The following is an 18,455-nucleotide window of genomic DNA, read 5'->3' on the forward strand; positions in this document are numbered from 1 at the left end:
TATGAATTATATTATATACATTATTCAGAAACTGGCTTTTAAAATCTAATGGTGTTTCATAGCCAGAATTCCAAGTCAATATATATAAGGTTGTCTCATTTAATGGTTGCAAAGTATTCTACAGTATGAACAGAATAGTATTTATTAGATCAGTTCCCTGTTGACGGACATTTTTGTTGCTTCAGTTTTTTACTATGTTGACGGATGCTGCACTATCCTTATACACCTTTGTGCACACACATGCTAGGATGTCTGTAGGATAAATTCCTACAAGTGGAATTGCTGGGTCAAAGGGTGTTTGCATTAACATTGGTAGAACCCTCAAATTCTCACCCCCTAAGACTGTATCATTTATGGTCACAACCAAAAAGAGACTATTAAGGCCATTCATTATTACCTCTCTGCGCTTGGCTTCATTCTTCCTGTATTTGTTGAAGCAGTGGCACAGGATGTTCCCACAGCAGCAAGCCACGTGCACTAGAGGGCCCTCTTTGCCCAGGCTCAAGCCAGACGACACTGCCAGCACCAAGGTGATGGTTTTGATAACCAGAGTCCACTTACCCAAATAGCCCCTAATAATGAAACCACTCAAGATAGTTTTTATCTGCAGGTCAAAGAAAGAAAGATGGAATATAGACTAAGGAAGTCAACAAGGTTAAGAAGCAAAAATCTGGACTTCATTATAGAAACTGCACCTTTAGAATAAGTGACATATAAATGCTTGACCTACAGTGATCCCTGTTTGGAAGGGAGCCCAGGAGCCAAAGAAAGCAAGAACTCTTCTTTAAGCTTTCATGTTCTCCCTCTTTTTAGAGGGAGGGGAGTGATAGCTGGACAAGGATGTATTGTAAGTATGAGAGTGTGCATATATGAAGGAGGAGCTGGTGAGGGAGGGATAGGTGTTTGCCTCATGTTACAACGTGGTAACCCAAGAGGCATGTTTTGAGAAGATAAGGCTAATGTCCCTGAAACAACCTTAAAGGTTAGGTATAGTCTTGATTCCCTGGCTTTAAAAAAAAAAAAAAAGTGACTTATTACCTGGTCAGGAAACGGGGAAGGGCAAAGTCATCCTGGTAATCTAAGTCTCAGTGTCTTCAGTCACTGTCAAGCAATCTAAGCCAAAAGTAGTTAGAAACAGGGTTTTAACCACCCCATGTAGCCTAAATCATACTGTGGGAAAGGTACCAAATGATTTTCTTTCTTTTGCTCTGAAAAAGCTGACAATAACACTGTTTTTTCAGAATCTTGGGATATACTCTGGAAGCTTTTTGGATAGTGAACAGGGGAGGTTTTCCAGCGCCTGGCTCAACAGGAACCCTCAGGAGGCTAAGAATCAACTCCCTTTAATTTCCAGGTAGCCCAGGCTGAGAGGGACTTGTGGAAAGACCTAGGCCTTAAATGGCCTCAGGATCCGATCCTGTTTAACATTCATCAAATTGTGGTATGTGCTGGAATACATAGTAAGAGATTTTAACCAAAAAGTATTCATATTGCAACCATTTATAAACCATTTTAACAGACTCACCTCAGGGATTCCAGAGCCACAGGCATAAGGCGCAAACACCTTGACAAGAGATACGGCAAGGAAGGCAAATAGGAGAGCCCAGAGGACGTACATGAAATAATTGACTATGTAGGCAAAGGCTCCCTGGAACAGGGGGAAAAAGAAGCTTGTTTTAGCCTAGACGGCTTCAGTGAGACATGCAGCTCTTCTGAGTAATGTTTTTTTCAGGAAAAAAAGTCCAAAAAAAAAAAAAAAAAAAAACCACCAAGATTAAATTGTTCAAGACGTTTCTTTCTGAATTGTCAACTACTGAAACACTGTCAGGCCACTTAGTACTGAAAATGAGATGCTTTGCTATACCCAAAGGAAATTTACCATGGATTCTAAAGATGAACAAGGAAAAGAGCAAACTGAAAACCTTGAAACAAAATTCTCTTTCTATATGAGTGCTTTGATGGGTTTTGTAGTCAAATATATATGATTCCATGTCATTTTACCAAGAGTCTTAAAAGCACCCCCTTGGCCGGGCGCGGTGGCTCAAGCCTGTAATCCCAGCACTTTGGGAGGCCGAGACGGGCGGATCACGAGGTCAGGAGATCGAGACCATCCTGGCTAACAGGGTGAAACCCCGTCTCTATTAAGAAATACAAAAAACTAGCCGGGCGAGGTGGCGGGCGCCTGTAGTCCCAGCTACTCGGGAGGCTGAGGCCGGAGAATGGCGTGAACCCGGGAGGCGGAGCTTGCAGTGAGCTGAGATCCGGCCACTGCACTCCAGCCTGGGCGACAGAGCGAGACTCCGTCTCAAAAAAAAAAAAAAAAAAAGCACCCCCTCCGCCTTTTTTGGAATGGCTGAACCTTGGCTTCACATTTCAAGTGAAGAGCAGATCTAAAGTTCCACTAAATTCACCTTTGCCTACGTACCTTGGTGTCAAATTCTCATAGTTTATAGTAACAAAATTTTGAGTGTTTGGTTTTTCTTTACTTTTTTAAATTTTTTATTGTATGTATTTAAGGTGTACAACATGATGTTTTATATACATACATAGTGAAATTGTTACTACATTGAAATAAACTTACATGCATATCACCTTCCATAGTTACCTTTCTTTGTATGTGCAGTAAAAGCATCTAAAATCTACTCTTAGCAAATTTTTAGTATACAGCATTATTAACTCTACTGTACATTAGCTCTCTAGACTTATTCACCCTACCTTACTGCAAATTTGTACCCTTTGGCTCACTTCTCCCCATTTCCTCCTCCTCCATACCCCACGTAACCACCATTCTGCTCTCTGGTTCTGTTTACTCAACTTTCTTTTTTAGAGTCCACATATAACTACATCTTCAAGAAAATTTTAGTACCACAGACTCAGCAACAACCATATAAGTAGAAAGTTTTGGACCCTGGCAATACCAGATACAAATAAATAAAATGGAAACAACTATTTTTAAAATGGAAAGAATATACTTTTTGAGACTATTCCCCTGTGATAAACGAAGCATGCCACAAAAGAAATCTAGCTCTGACCAGCAGGAAAGATTCATCCATATTAAAGGGCCTGCAAATAGTCATGTCTTACAAAAAAAGCAATTTTGATTAGGAAGTTATGCTTACTGGTAGAAATATTAGGAATTGCAACTCACTCAACTTACATAAAATACAAAACTCAATGGACTTTTGGCTTTTCAAAACACAAAACACTATTAAAGTAACTCACTGACCTAGACAAAGAGAACCAGAATGCTCAGGATTTTTCTGAGTTGTAAATTTGACACAGGTTTTCCATTATCTTAGGCCCTCAGAGGAACACATGATTGCTATTTCTTTGCCTTTCCAATGTCGCTAAGGAGGAAGAAGACTGCAGAGGTAGGAAACATAGAGGGTAAAGGAGTGAAAGGAAAAGTAACTCAAACTGGCCAGAGGCAGAGACCAGGAGACCAATTTCCTGCCATTTGGAGAAGGCTTCTTAAAACCTAGAGGAGGCCAAGGCAGGTTGATCACGAGGTCAGGAGATCAAGACCATCCTGGCTAATACGGTGAAACCCCGTCTCTACTAAAAATACAACAAAATTAGCCAGGCGTGGTGGCGGGCACCTGTAGTCCCAGCTACTCGGGAGGCTGAGGCAGGAGAATGGCGTGAATCCGGGAGACGGAGCTTGCAGTGAGCCAAGATTGCGCCACTGCACTCTAGCCTGGGCGACAGAGCGAGACTCCGTCTCAAAAAACAAAACAAAATAAAAACAAAACCTAGAGGACTCTTTCCCCAGGAAAGGATTTCATTCATAAAAAGAAGAGCTGGAGAAATTTGTCACCAGAGCAAATCTCAAGCTCCAATTTTAAAGTAACTGTTGGAACACTTACACACATATAAAGGGGCAGCATGAGGGAGCCCTGCAGTGATAGAACAATTCTAAATCTTGACTGTGGTGGTGGTTAAACAAATGTCCACATGGGATAAAATTGCAATGAACTACATATGTGCGTGCATACACACACACAAAAATACATACATAAATCAATGTGTGTAAAACTGGTGAAATAAAGCCTGTGGATTGTACCTATGTCAATTTCCTGGTTTTGCTGTGGTACTACAGTTATGCAAGCTGTTGCCACTGAGGGAGGGAAGGCTCGGGGGAAGGGTACTGAGGACCTCCTTGTACACTGTTTTGCAACTTCCTATGAATCTGTAATTACTTTTGTGTGTGTGTGTGTGTGTGTGTGTGTGTGTGTGTGTGTGTATGTGACAGGATCTCATTCCATTGCCCATGCTGGAGTGCAGTGGCACTATCATTGCTCATTACAGCCTGGATCTCCTGAGTTCAGGGAATCCTCCCACCTCACCTTCCGAGTAGCTGGGACTATAGGTGGTTGCTACCATGCCCAGTTTTTTTATTTTTAGACACAGGGGTCTCGCTATATTGCCCAGGCTGGCCTCAAACTCCTGGCCCCAAGGGATCCTCCCTCCTCAGCCTCCCAAAGTGCTGGGATTCCAGGCATGAGGCACACCTCACTCAGTCCTTGGAGGAGAGGATTTTTTTTTTTTTTTTGAGTTGGAGTCTCACTCTGTCACCCAGGCTGGAGTGCAGTGACGCGATCACAGCTCACTGCAACCTCTGCCTCCCAGGTTCAAGTGATTCTCCTTCCTCAGCCTCCCGAGTAGCTGGGATTACAGGTGCTCACCACCACACCTGGCATCCATATATATATATATACACACACACACACACACACACACACACACATACACACATTTTTTTTTTTTTTTTTTTTTTTTTTTGTAGAGACAGGGTTTCACCATGTTGGCTAGGCTGGTCTCAAATTCTTGACCTCAGGTGATCCACCCACCTCGGCCTCCCAAAGTGCTGGGATTATAGACCACCATGCCTGGCCAATTATGTTTAAAATAAAAGAATTCCCCCAAAAGCAAGGGAAATACTCTCTCTCTCTCTCTCTCACCCTAAGTCGCAGGACTTCTCAAACTTTTCTACCTAAGTTCTCCTAATCTAGGAGAGAGTAAACAAAGGCATCAGAGTATGGGACAGGGTACCCGGGAGCACAGCTGAAAGATTTTTTTTTTTTTCTTAACAAGTATGACATTTTGCATTCCATTTTAAATGATTATTTACACATAATTTTTGAAAAAAATGCCAAATATTCAGGAAAAAGTAATGCTCTAGGAAGGCAAATAACGTTTGTCCTATGGTTTCACCTACCCTCTGGCATGCTGACCTTACCCTAGTTTGAGAAGCATAGACCTAAACCCTCTCAAACATACAGCATGTATCTATCCCTTTTATTGAACCCTTTACCTAAGCCAATATGCATAGTCATATATGTATATAAACACTCCTATTTCTATCCTTATTCTTTTCCTATCCTCCTTTTCCCTGGACTGTTTGTATTTCTGTATGTGTGTGCACATGCCACCTCAAATTGTTTGTAGACCAAGGTGGGTAATATAAATGTTTAAAAGTACAAATATACATCCTAGTCTTGTTTCCCTCACTAACAAAATAGATGAGTAGTGAACTAAGATGGTACCTGTCTTTGTTGGCGAAGTCAGGGTGGAATTGGGAGCTGAGAGTTTTTTTGCTTTGTGTGCTTTTGTTTTCAGTGGGAGAGATCAAACATATAACTGAGTGGTATAAGAAAGGTAAGGAACTGAAAAATAAGCAAAGTTACCTTAGCATCAAAAAACGTATGCTAGGCCAAGCACAGTGGCTCATGCCTGTAATCTCAGCATTCTGGAAGGCCAAGGCAGGAGGGTCACTTGAGCCAAAGAGTTAGAGACCAGCCTAGGCAACACAGTAAGACTCCATTTTTACAAAATAAATAAATAAATAAATAAATAAATAAATAAATAAATAATCTAGGTGTGTTGGTGCACGCCTTTAGTCCCAGCTACCCCTGAGGAGGATTGGTGGGAGCATTGCTTGAGGCTAGGAGGTCGAGGCTATAGCGGTGAGCTATGGTCGTGTCACTGTACTCCAGCCTGGGTGACAGGGAAAGACCCTGTCTCAAGAAAAAAAAAAAAGTGCTAGAAGACAAGGACAAATTAAAATATTGATTTGATCACAAAATGGGATGATAGGCAATTTTATTCCTGGGTTTCTGTTATTTTGACATGGAATGCATTGTACTTTTTTCAATGTTCTAATGTAATGCTCAGGGAAAATCACTTTTTGTATCTATATGCATAAACACATTTTTAACCCACTCCATCCTTCATTAGAAATTATAGCTCACCTGTTGGCTGCCTCTGACACTTCTTTTGAAATAATTAGAAAAAAAGAGAAATTCAGTCACACTATGTACTAGTACCAAAGAAGAAACACCAGGCTTATTAAAGCTAACAAAAAACCATTTTAAACATAAGCGTCAAATGACTCCACACATCAGCAGAGATGGAAATAGAGCTGCACTTAAACCACAGAGAAAGGCAGCTGGTACTGGTTCCCCTTTCTGTGGAAAGGAAAATAAAGGAAGATTCCGCAATTGCTGTGAGCACAGTATAAGAAACAAAATAAATGTAGAATAAAAGTCAATGGCTCATAAAACATCACTACACGTTACCTCATCTGTGCTGATGATAAGCTGGGACCAACTATTCCACTCTGGACATTTGTCTCTCTCTTCAAAGGTGACATGATCAGAGTTCCAGCAACAATGTTCATGGTTAAACCAGAATCCCCCTGTGCATATACCTTCTTTTAAGTCTGTCATCCAATGAGCAGAGATGTCTATCAAACCAGCTAATGAACCTGATTTGTGGGGAGGGAGGGAAAGGCCAAAGTTAAACTGAATCTCAGAAACTGTTCTTTGGTCCTCAGAATAAGCTTTGTCAGAGAAAATGAGGGGAAAGGAATCAAAGCAACAGATGAGCACATACTTCCCCATTCCACCTGTAACCTCTTTCTCATTGTGTGTTTGCTTGATTTTCACTTATTATCCCTGCACTAAACATTGCCATCTGTAGAATTTCTATATAGAAGGGACTTAGGGAAAGCAAAATGGGTGAGTGGGAGCAAGGGGCTAGTGGGCCTGTCTTTAAGCTGAACTAAGAAGACAAAAACACTATTTTGACTTCAACTTTATGAATACTGATCCATAAAGAATCAAGTTTATTAAAGATTCTTTTATTCTCACCTATATATATATATACAAGATTCAGAAAATGTGAATTGCCCAACATTGAGGAATATTCTATGATGTTTATTTGAGATTGCTTAGAGAGGAGAGCTGACGAAGATTATGGGGAGAAGGGCTAAGCCCTGATAGCAGGATTGTGCTCCATGGACAAGGGAATTTGAGCAATGGCAGGAAGGCATTCTAGGCTAAAGGAGCTGAATTTATCAAAGCACAAACTGTGATGTGCATGGAAGGTGAGATGAAGCTATAGACATGTTGAAGCCTCCTGAACCTAAGACATGAACATCCTGAAGTTTTCTTACTGAGAAAGAGCAAACAGTATTATACACAGAACATTCACCAAAGAAAATGATGAGGAAACGGAATCGTGAACTGGGGTCTTATGCACTGTGGCTAATAGACTGATAGGGTTAAGACAGTTATAGTACTTTAGATTCTGGCCTTCTCATCATTTCTGTCATCCAGATGAAGAAACTCTAGCATAAAGAAATTAAATGGCCCAGAATCATGCTTTAGGGAAACAGTAAAGCCATCATAAAATTCACAGTCTCTGAATTCCCAGACTGTTCCAGCATTCAGACACACTGCTTCTATTGTTGCTCTCCAATGCTTAAAAACAAAATACCCTGTGTGTACAAGGGAAAGAAAAATATTCACTGACCACCTAGTGACAAGAAATACATTAAAAGTTTGAGGATATTATGCCTACATTCCAACAGGCGGGAGGCCATGTCATGTGTATGTTTTGGTAGGTGCTAAAAGTGTTAACACAGGCTATTTACATATTTGAAGAATCTAGTCAAATCTAACACATTGTTTGACACCTACTCTTGGCCACTCCGGTCCACAATCTTCTCTGCCTTCTAACTCTTACTGCCTGGATTCAGAAAATTACCATGATGTTATACAGTTTGGCTTATTCTCTGGTTGTTTCATGTGTGCATGTCTTATTTCACCTAACACTGGTACCCTCAATCCTGTCTTCTCCTTCTACCTCTCCTCCTCCCCAGAGTCAGTTCTTTCTTCTCTGGTTACAAATTTTATTAGGTTTCCCCTACCCTGAAGAATAAAATGCTGTCCCTTGTCCTTGTTGTCATTTCAAGCCTTTACCTTTCCTCTCTCTCCTATGACTACCAAAACTTCTACAGTGGTTGCCTTCCCTTGAAATCTATTAGGTTGGTGCAAAAGCAATTGCGGTTTTTGCCATTAAAAGTAATGCAATTACTTTTGCACCAACCGAATAGATTTAGCTCCTAATATTTTTCTAAGATGGCTTTTCAAGGCAACTGCTGTGTTCCTAACTGCTAGGTGATATAATCTTTTCTCAGCCATCTTCCTTCTTCTTGGCCTCTCTGCAATACTTAGCATTACAGACCACCCAGTCTATTATTAGGCAGCTCCAAACAGCCAGACCATGTTCTCTCTCCTGTAAGAGCCAGAAGGGGCAGAGTTAACACCCCAGGCCATGGGTTGGCAAACTATAGCCCAAGGGCCAAATCCTGCCTATCTCCTATTTTTGCAAATAAAGTTTTTCTGGTCACAGCTAGGCTTGTTTGTTTACCTATGGTCTATGGCTGCTTTCATGCCACATCAGCAGAATGGAGTGGGTGCTACAGAGAACACTTGACCCACAAATCCTAAAATATTTACTATCTGGCTTCTTTACAGCATAAGTTTGCCAATCCCTGCCCTACACAATTTTTGAAAACCCAGCTATAGATAAGCCATTCCTCATTTGCTACAGTCACGTTCTACTTCATGGCTCATGAATTACTCTCTCTTGGTAACGGCAGCGGCAGCAACATTAACAACTGGCTGCTGTGCTTAATAAGTGCTATTATGTGCTATATCTCATTTAATCCTCACAGCAAACTTCTAACATAGGGACTTTGATTATCACCATTTTACAGAGCAGTAAACTAAGGCTTCCAGGGGTTAAGAAACTTGCTCAAAGCCACAAAACTATCAAGTGGTGGGGCTTGGATTCAAATCCAGGCAGCCTAAAACTAGAGCATCTACTTGCTGTTAACTACCACTGTATACCTTCCACCTCCAGGTTTCCACCTAACTTCTCTTTCAGCTCAAGATTACAGATTTGCCTAGGCCCTATCCTTTAATGCCATAAGGACACACCTCTTACCATCTCTACCTAGTGTCCTTGGCCCTCTGCTTCCTCCACTGGGTGAGAAACCTTCTTGGGAACTTGGTTGAAAGCTGTATTTGTACAGCAACTATACCATTTTTAGTGAGACTGTATATTATTTGGAGTGGCGGGGGAGATTGATGGAGTTTATAGGGCAAGGTGGCACCATTCCACCCCCAGCCACTATGAAAGAATGAGATCATAAGCTTCTTGGGAGTATGAGCCATATCTTACATGCTTTTCTGCATTACCAAATGAGAGAGTAGATGTTTAAGAAACACCCACAAAATGTCTCAGGAAGTCCTCTTCCACATCTTATCTCCTAAAACCCATGCAGTATATATTTAAGAAAAAAAAAAAAAACTGTCTCCAACAGAAGGGCTCTTCCTCAAAACAAGCACCAAAGGGCTAACATCACCTTAAAATGGATACAGTATTTTATAGTGTACAAAATACATTTAAATGCATTTCCTCATTTATTTAAGGTAAGAATTGCAGGTATTAGTACCCTTTACAGATGGGGACATTGAGCTTCTACAAGGTTCACCAGCAATTCATTTAAGGTAGAAAAATAGGAAAACACAGTACCTGACTCAGCTCAGGACTTACGGGAGAGACATACCACAATTTTAGGAGATTTGTTTTGAAAACTAACAGTTTACCATACCTGATAAAAGCCCAATAAGGAGCATCAACAACCAGCCGGAAAAAGCATCACTCACACTGTGAATTAAGGCCCATGTTGACTCTTTGCTTTTATTGGTAATCTAGGGGAAAATGAGAAAACATTGGTACACTCTACACACACCCTTTTTTCACTTAAAAACTGTTCAACAAAGAAACACAAAGACAAATCACTGGAGAATAGAGACCAATTTAGAGCTACTTTTCACATAATCTTTAGCTCAACCAGTTTCACTAACAACTTTTGAGGTTTACTGAAACCCCACCTTCATCTACAGTATTGTAAAGCCCGCAAATCCCTTATTCAGAGCTTCCGCCCAAGCTGCTCATTTCTTACAGCATCAACTTGTTTTGCTTATTGCAGTGGTATCTTTCTATCTGGACATCAGATATTCCAAGGACAATCTCTTGACTCACAGCAAATAGTTTCAATGTTTTTCAAATAATAAACAAACACAGGCTTATTTGAGTGATAAAAGTACAAATTGAGGCTTAATACCTGGGGGCTGTGGTTCAGGTCAGGCAAATTCCCAGACTTAATCCCACAAACCTCTAATTGTACAGTGGTCACAGATACTAAGTGATAGCAACAATGTATCAAAAACCTGCTGGTAACATCAAGGCTATCAGGAGGTGCAGAAAGTTTTATCTTTTAAGTCCTAGACTTAACAATTTAACCCTTCAGGGCCTACATTTTAAAAATCAACATTCTGACAGTTTTGTCACTGGTACCTCCCCTTTCTCTGTACCTCTATTTCTTATCTTTGAAATGGCAACTTAGTTACCCCACCTTATCTACAGTAACGTCACAATCAATTATTCTGAAAATTTCAAAAGCATTTTTTAAAATAGTTTTGACCTGTGACTCTAAGTTTCCAATTTCAGTACTGGAAAGGAACAGTTACATTTTTCCCTGTGACACTGTTTCCCTTCTGATAATGAACAGTTAATGCAAAAAAAAAAAAAAAAAAGCTCCCTTGGACTATTTGATAAACACAATTTAACTGGTTTTGGATTACTAATTGGCATAATTTGCCTCAGATGCAACCATTAATATAAAAGGAAGTGTGCACTTGTCATATCACAGGTGACTCTCATAATCTGGATAATATGTTGAATATGCAACTGATGACAAACTGGTAAATTACAGATGGCAGAAATTCTAAAGCCTGCCTGATGAATTGATACATAACGATAAAAAGAATATGTGTATATGTTCCCAAATGGCAGAAATCTTATGAAAAACATGAAATGCTTTATAGTGATCAACTTTTCGAGTTGTGGCAAGAAAACTCAGTAGAATCACCAGATATCCAAGGATTAAGAAGGAATTTCTCAAAACCTATACTTGGGACAACCTGACTCCTGGGTTCAGGTGGTCGTGAGAAAACCAGTCAGGAGCTGGAAAGGCTTAAGAATGAAAGGCAATCTCCATCTGACTACTCAAGACATTTGCTTGGTTCTAAGAGGAGGAAATCATGAACTTGGGAGAGAATGGGGCAGCTTAAAAACTCACATTTCAAATCTGGAGTCCAAGCAGAAATAGTAAGAAAGAAAAAATAATAATAATATCTATTGTGGGTTGAAGAAGTGACTCACCAGAGAACCACCTACTGAGAATCTCTGGGGTTGGACACCTATTTTTTTTTAATAAGCTCTCCATGTGGTCCTTCTACAAACCAGAAATTGTGATTCCCTAATTTAAATGATACACAGCAACAAGTTAAAGGCAAATGACCTTGGCAGGTCTCTCTGAGAAGTTTTCACAGTACTTCAAAAAGAGAGAAGTGGGGAAATCCTCTTGCTAAATTCAAAAGAACCTGTGCCATAGCAGGTACTTATGTACCATAGCAGGTACCATAGATGGTACTTACGTACCATCTATTACCTATCACATTAAGTTAATGTCCCCAATTTGAATTTAACTGGTCTTGTGGTTTTGTTGGAGTTGAAAGCATAAGTTTACTTTGGTTTTATGGTTGCACAAGAGCAATAATCACAAGGAGTTTACTTTGTAAACTCAGTAAACACTAGGGCTCTGAGATTTTTTTCTTTTATTCCTTTAACAGAAAATCATTTACTTTTCTTTGTTATGAATATCCTGCATTAAGGAAAAAACCATAAAAGAGAGATGAGATGGGAAAGGAAGATCTTTGACATTTATTTTGCCACCTTCCTCCAAGTTTGTTTTCACCTCTCTTCAGAGGCATCTATATCCCTTTTTGCTGTAAGGATCCTTTTCAACTATTTCCTATAGGAAGATAAATCATTAAATACAATTTTTAAAATTTAGGATAAAAATTATGTGCAAGCACCAACATGGCACATGTATACATATGTAACAAACCTGCACGTTGTGCACATGTACCTAGAACTTAAAGTGTAATTAAAAATATTATGTGCAAGTTGTCTTTAAAAACAAATTTAAAAATGAAACCCTATATTGCCAACAGAAACCAGATTCAGTCACATCCAGGGCTGAAGAAAGGAAAGAATAGAAAGAATATGTATCTTCAATTTCTTCCCCTGTATTTCCTAACACTTACCCAAGTGTCGTCTTTTGTCTTACCTCTCGGTGCCTATCCCGGTCTCGAGACTTCTCTCGCACCCAGTCAATTGTATTGAAATCATCATAGGTCCCTACACCAGGGATTGGCTCCTCCAAGAAGTCCATGATCCTATTTGAATAACCTATTCCTCCACCATTGTACGACTTGTCCTCTGTATTGAACAAGAAACAGACATTAGTACTTCAGAAACTCTTAACATTTTTAACACGTTCTTTTTGGTTCCAAAAGGCAGGCCCTTAAACTATCAGATGACTACAGTTGGGGTTGATAAAGAAATACAGTCACCTGGTAGGAACATCCATTACATTCAGAGATTTCTGTGGTGTAGGCACAAAATGATGAGTGGCTAAAGGCAGTGTGAATGGAAAGCGACAGATGAGAGTGACAGTACAAAGAGAGAAACAACAGGAGTTGATGCGCAATGGGAAAGGATTTATGAAACAAAAGACAAAAAGGACATTGGGAGTTATACCTGATGTAAATGACGAGTTGATGGGTGCAGCAGACCAACATGGCACAAGTATACATATGTAACAAACCTGCACGTTATGCACATGTACCCTACAACTTAAAGTATAATAATAATAAATAAATTTAAAAAAAAAAAAGACAAAAAGGAGGTTGGAGCAGCTTAGGTATTTCAGTTTATGGAAGGGAGAGAAAAGGGTCAAAGGCACTTGCAGCCATATCACATCAAGAACCATTTTACATTTATAAGGTAATAATTCAATCCTATGAAGTGGTTTTTGCCTGACTGGGGACTCCAAATAAAGCATGTGGGCCTCTTCACAAGTTAAGTTCGCTGGAATGTACAAATTTCCCTTCAATAGGTATAAGACTTGATCTCTGACATAACAGGCTTGTAGGAACTCTAAGTATGTCAGCACAGTCTAAGATTTACAAGCAGAGATTTAAAGAACAGTGCATGATTCAGTGATTAAATGTCCCTCTCTGATCCTTCAACGGGAAGAAACATATCCACCTGCCCACCCACCATAGTCCCTTATCTACTTTGCTTTGGGTACTTTTATTACAATTACTTCTGTGCATGCTTTATCTTCCTTTGTAGACTAGAAGCTCTTTGCTGGTAGCCCAATATCTGATTCATCGTTCCCTTCTCTACGGTGTCTAGCACATATCCAAGAATCAGTAAATATCAGCTGAACCAAAATTTGTTTGATGAACGGTGGAAATGGGGGAGAAAGTTTTAAACTCACAAGCTATACTCACACAAGGCTTAAACTTGACAAAATATTTCAGCAACATCATCTGATGGAATAAGATTTTGCTATTAAACACAAAATACAAAACAGTACTGAGGAATCTATGCAAATGCACACTGGGGAAAAGTGCAGAGTAATGTCATCATTTAATTCACCCAGCCAAAGCTCACATTTGCAGCACCAACCTTGGCAGGGACAAGGCTTCCTCCAGACTGTTTGGTAATGAATCCCTCTGCAGAGGAGGCCCAAGTGGGCCTGAACTGACTCCCTCTCCTCCCATCTGCATCCCCATCTTCACTGTAAACTCCAAACAGACAACTTTAGCACTCTTATGGGGAAAGTTTGAAGGAACACCCCAAGCTGTACTTACAATTGGTTGACCAATTGTAAGTCTTCTGAATACTTAAGTCAGCACGCCTTTCACAGGCAAGGTGCATATTTGAAAGAAAAAACTCTGCAGAGTCCAAATCATCTGTAGGGTGGGGGTTGGGTGGGGGTGGAGTGGAAAAGGTGAGCAAGTTAATCTTAAAACCCCAAACCAAAGTCCTTTCCATATCTTCATTCGTACCTGACTGTAAAATGGATGGCTGCTGAATCACCAGCCCAGCATTTCCTATCATGTCAGTGTCATACCGATAAAGATGAAAGCTGGTGTGTTTCTTGAGAGCTTAGAGGGAAAAAGCCAGCTAGGAAATGAGCGCAGAAAGAGGATAAAGTATGTATGTGTGGAGGTGGGGGAGGGCAAGCTGTTTCAATTCTCAAGTCCCATGCTGACATGAACACAGGACACCAAACAACCAGATATTTACTTTTTAAGGCAGGTTAATGCTCCAGTTGAATTTGCTCTGGTTTAAGAGTTTTCCTTTCAGAAGGGGAAAAACAGGATTTTGTGAAACTGATTTTAAAAATCATCTGATAGCTATCTAATGTTACACTATCTATCAAATGAGGCCCCTACCTTTAAGGATATTAAGGCAAAATGAAGATCTGCAACAGCTTCTAGCAGGAAAGAAAGAATCCTATTACATCACTAGGTAACATGAGCACCGCATCCTCCTCCTTTGTAGTCCGGTTTCCTTAGAAACGCAATTGTCAGGCCCCTCTCAAAGAGCAGGCAGTGATTAGAATCCTACAACAGACTGTGTGCGATTCTCCAGACCCCCTGCTCCCGGGGGGCATGCTTCAGTCCTTGGTCGGGCTCAAGTCTGCTTACCTTCAATCACAGTTTTCTTTTTTTCTGCCTCAAGGAAGAAATAACCTTGGCAGCCCGCATTTGGTCATTTAGGTTGGGGAGCTGTTACAAAAGAAGCCCCAGTCTGAAGTGCTTTAGAAGGGCACTTGCTGCATTCTCTGCCTTTCACAGCAACAAACGCCACCTAAAGAACTACCAGTGTTCCCTGGCGGTCAGAATGTGATGTCACTGCTGGAGTCACGTGACCAGACCTTTGGACCAGCCTGGGAGAAAGGAAGATTTTTAACCAGGCACAGAAGCCTTAAAGATGTAGTCTCATCTAAACAAATGCCATCAAACTGGTGGCAGTCGGGTCAGCTCAGGAAACCGGGGTCCAGACAAGTCTTAATCTTCATTTAGCAGAAAGTCCAAGAAGGCAAAGTAGAAATACCCAAAAGAATTTAGAGTTACAGGGGTCCTAAGTATAAAAGGGAGAAAAGCAAATATAAAAAAGGCTTTTTAAAAAATACACTGGATAGCAACAACGTGGGTAAAGTCTCACAAACCTAATGCTGAGTGAAAGATACCAGACACAAAAATGCACATAACATTCATTACGATTCTATGTCTCTAAGTTCAAAAACAGACAAGCAAGTTATATCATTTTAGAATACAAATGTAAGTGATTACATTTCAAACAGAAGCAAGGAAATGGCAAAAGTAAAGACAGAAGCTATCCAGAGTAGAGGACTGCCGTGTGGGAGGGACACATGGCAAGGGCAGGGCTTCTGGAATGCTGGTCATTTTTCTTGATCTGGGAGGTGGTTTATCTGAGCGTTCACTTAATAATTATTCTTTAAACTGTACACATGTTTTATGCTTCATGTACAAGTCATAATTAAAGAAAAATGTGAAAAACTGAACTGCATGTGAACTTACTATACAAGGTCGGTTCTTTAACAGCACCTCATCACTTTGAAAACCCAGAGTATAGTCAAGAAAATGAGTTGTTTCTGAGTAGTAATGCTCTACCCAGAAAGCAACGACAACTCTGATACTCATTAATCCAACCTGGATGAAAGTAGCTATTTTAGCCTGACAATAAATTCACTATGATGTTTCCATGGTTTTAAAGGGTTGTGAAGGCTATTTTAAAGCAGGTCTTAATTAGTTGCACAATAAGGCCAGTTCGGTAAAGAAGAATAAAACTGCTATCTCCCAACTCCCTAAATTGGGAGGATTCCCTAAGGGAACGTGAAGGACAGCCACTATTAAATATTAACCCAGTCACAGTGTGCTGTAATAATTGGACCCTATGTGTAGAGCTTTGAAATGGTATTACTCGCATCAATTCTTAAGGTTCGATATGCCCTGAAATGTTAATACAACAAAACTTTATGAAATGTGAGGCATTGCATGGGACCTGTATGCTTTCAGTTCATCATTGTTACATTATCTCACCCACTTGATGAACTAATCTAGCATTAATTAAGGAGAAGGATTGAAAATGAAGTGGCAACTGACTGTATTAAGTGGCCATGAGCTACATTGCTTCTTAAAGCAAAAACCATTTGTGGCCCAACTGTGACTGTCTTATTTGATTAAACTTTCAGAAAAGTATGTCTATCTCACTCAAAGAGGGTAATGTGCCCAACCTCTAAAGCCTCCTTCCAAGTTGCTCATTTGTAAACACAATTTTACCTGTAACAGTATCTGAAGACCACTACAGAATTCACTTGTATTATCTAGTATGATTTACATTATCTGTTAGATTATTTTACACTTTAGCAGCTATAGTATTTAGCAGTCAATTCAGCAAAGATACTATCTTTTTTGATACATAAAAATGTATAGTTCTATGGATTGCATGGCTGGTGCCATGTTATTAACTTTTAATGAAAGTTCATGTATTTCTCAAATGCTTTATCAGCACTTCCAAGGGAGGCACTTTTTTTTTAATTCCATGTACAGTTACTTCCTTTGAGCACTAGAGGGCTGGTGGTTATGATTCAGTCCTCATACTAAATAAAATAAGATTTAATTACAATTTAGATTAAGAAATAAGGCACCAGTATCAGAGTTTGACCTGCTTTATTTCTTTTATTCTTTTCTACCCTCCATGCTTTCTCTGGCAAATTTGCCATCTTTAGTGTGTGTTCATTATACAGACTGCTCAGTGTAGGTCAATTGATATTATTGTGAAAATCAGATAAAGAAATTCTTACCAATTTTTAATGCATCCTATGATAAAAATGCAATAATAGAATATTTTGAGATAAGCAGAATACTTTCTGAAACACTGATCTGACCAGACTATTTCCCAATTTTTACAATGCCAGTGGCCCCTGCGCAATATTTTGAAAACTTTTAGCACATGAAGACCTCTAAATGGTTAACTGACACAAGTGCAGACTGTGAATTTAAAAATATTCATCCTACTTTTTAGAATAGGAAAAACAATATATTTTAAAATGTATAATAATGATGATGATGACAGCCATTGCTACTATTTTAGGTTTCATCAATGAAAAGGTTTAATTTGTTCACACACTTTCATCAAGATATCTATAGCTGACTTGATGACAAACAGCTTAAGTCGTTGGTCATATTCCACATCTAGCTGGTTTCTTTTCTTAGCATTTTTAAAACTTAGTAGAAAAAAATAGGCCGGGCGCGGTGGCTCAAGCCTGTAATCCCAGCACTTTGGGAGGCCGAGATGGGCGGATCACGAGGTCAGGATATCGAGACCATCCTGGCTAAAACGGTGAAACCCCGTCTCTACTAAAAAATACAAAAAAACTAGCCGGGCGTGGTGGCGGGCGCCTGTAGTCCCAGCTACTTGGGAGGCTGAGGCAGGAGAATGGCGTGAACCCGGGAGGCGGAGCTTGCAGCGAGCTGAGATCCGGCCACTGCACTCCAGCCTGGGTGACAGAGCGAGACTCCGTCTCAAAAAAAAAAAAAAAAAAAAAAAGAAAAAAAGAAAAAAAGAAATTTTTAAAATTTAACTGTCAAGAATGGCAGCAGAAATGATCTACCCATCAACTAATGATGCGCAAAGTAATGAAATGCAAAAGGTTTTTCAAAACACAATGCATTAAGAGCTAAGTTTCTGGCGTGTAAATATGCTGCCAAGGAAGGCAGAGTAAAATTAAACAATGAGCCCACGTGTCAGGTTGGGGTACTTAGGTGAGTTTAGATTTTTGACTCTATAAGAAAAAAAAATAGGCCGGGCGCGGTGGCGCAAGCCTGTAATCCCAGCACTTTGGGAGGCCGAGACGGGCGGATCACAAGGTCAGGAGATCGAGACCATCCTGGCTAACACGGTGAAACCCCGTCTCTACTAAAAAATACAAAAAACTAGCCGGGCGAGGTAGCGGGCGCCTGTAGTCCCAGCTACTCTGGAGGCTGAGGCAGGAGAATGGCGTGAACCCGGGAGGCGGAGCTTGCAGTGAGCTGAGATCCGGCCACTGCACTCCAGCCTGGGCGACAGAGCGAGACTCCGTCTCAAAA

General features: G+C 40.2%; 1 protein-coding gene across 4 annotated transcripts in view; it reads right to left on the bottom strand.

Annotated features, from left to right (window-relative positions):
* Nucleotides 1–18,455, bottom strand: part of CLCN5 (chloride voltage-gated channel 5) — a 162,671-nt gene that overhangs the window by 16,927 nt on the left and 127,289 nt on the right. For 2 of the 4 annotated variants that reach the window (XM_025372928.1, XM_025372929.1), the window contains exons 5-9: nt 12,551–12,702; nt 9,965–10,064; nt 6,579–6,766; nt 1,526–1,648; nt 398–604 (exon numbers count right to left, since the gene is read on the bottom strand). In XM_025372928.1, the coding sequence (XP_025228713.1) occupies nt 398–604; nt 1,526–1,648; nt 6,579–6,766; nt 9,965–10,064; nt 12,551–12,702 (770 nt within the window). Of the gene's footprint in view, nt 1–397; nt 605–1,525; nt 1,649–6,578; nt 6,767–9,964; nt 10,065–12,550; nt 12,703–12,836; nt 12,850–14,987; nt 15,189–18,455 lie in introns of those variants that run through there. The other 2 variants (XM_025372931.1, XM_025372930.1) reach the window with 2 other exon arrangements.

This window comes from Theropithecus gelada, chromosome X, assembly GCF_003255815.1.
Source record: "Theropithecus gelada isolate Dixy chromosome X, Tgel_1.0, whole genome shotgun sequence".
Lineage (NCBI taxonomy): Eukaryota > Metazoa > Chordata > Mammalia > Primates > Cercopithecidae > Theropithecus > Theropithecus gelada.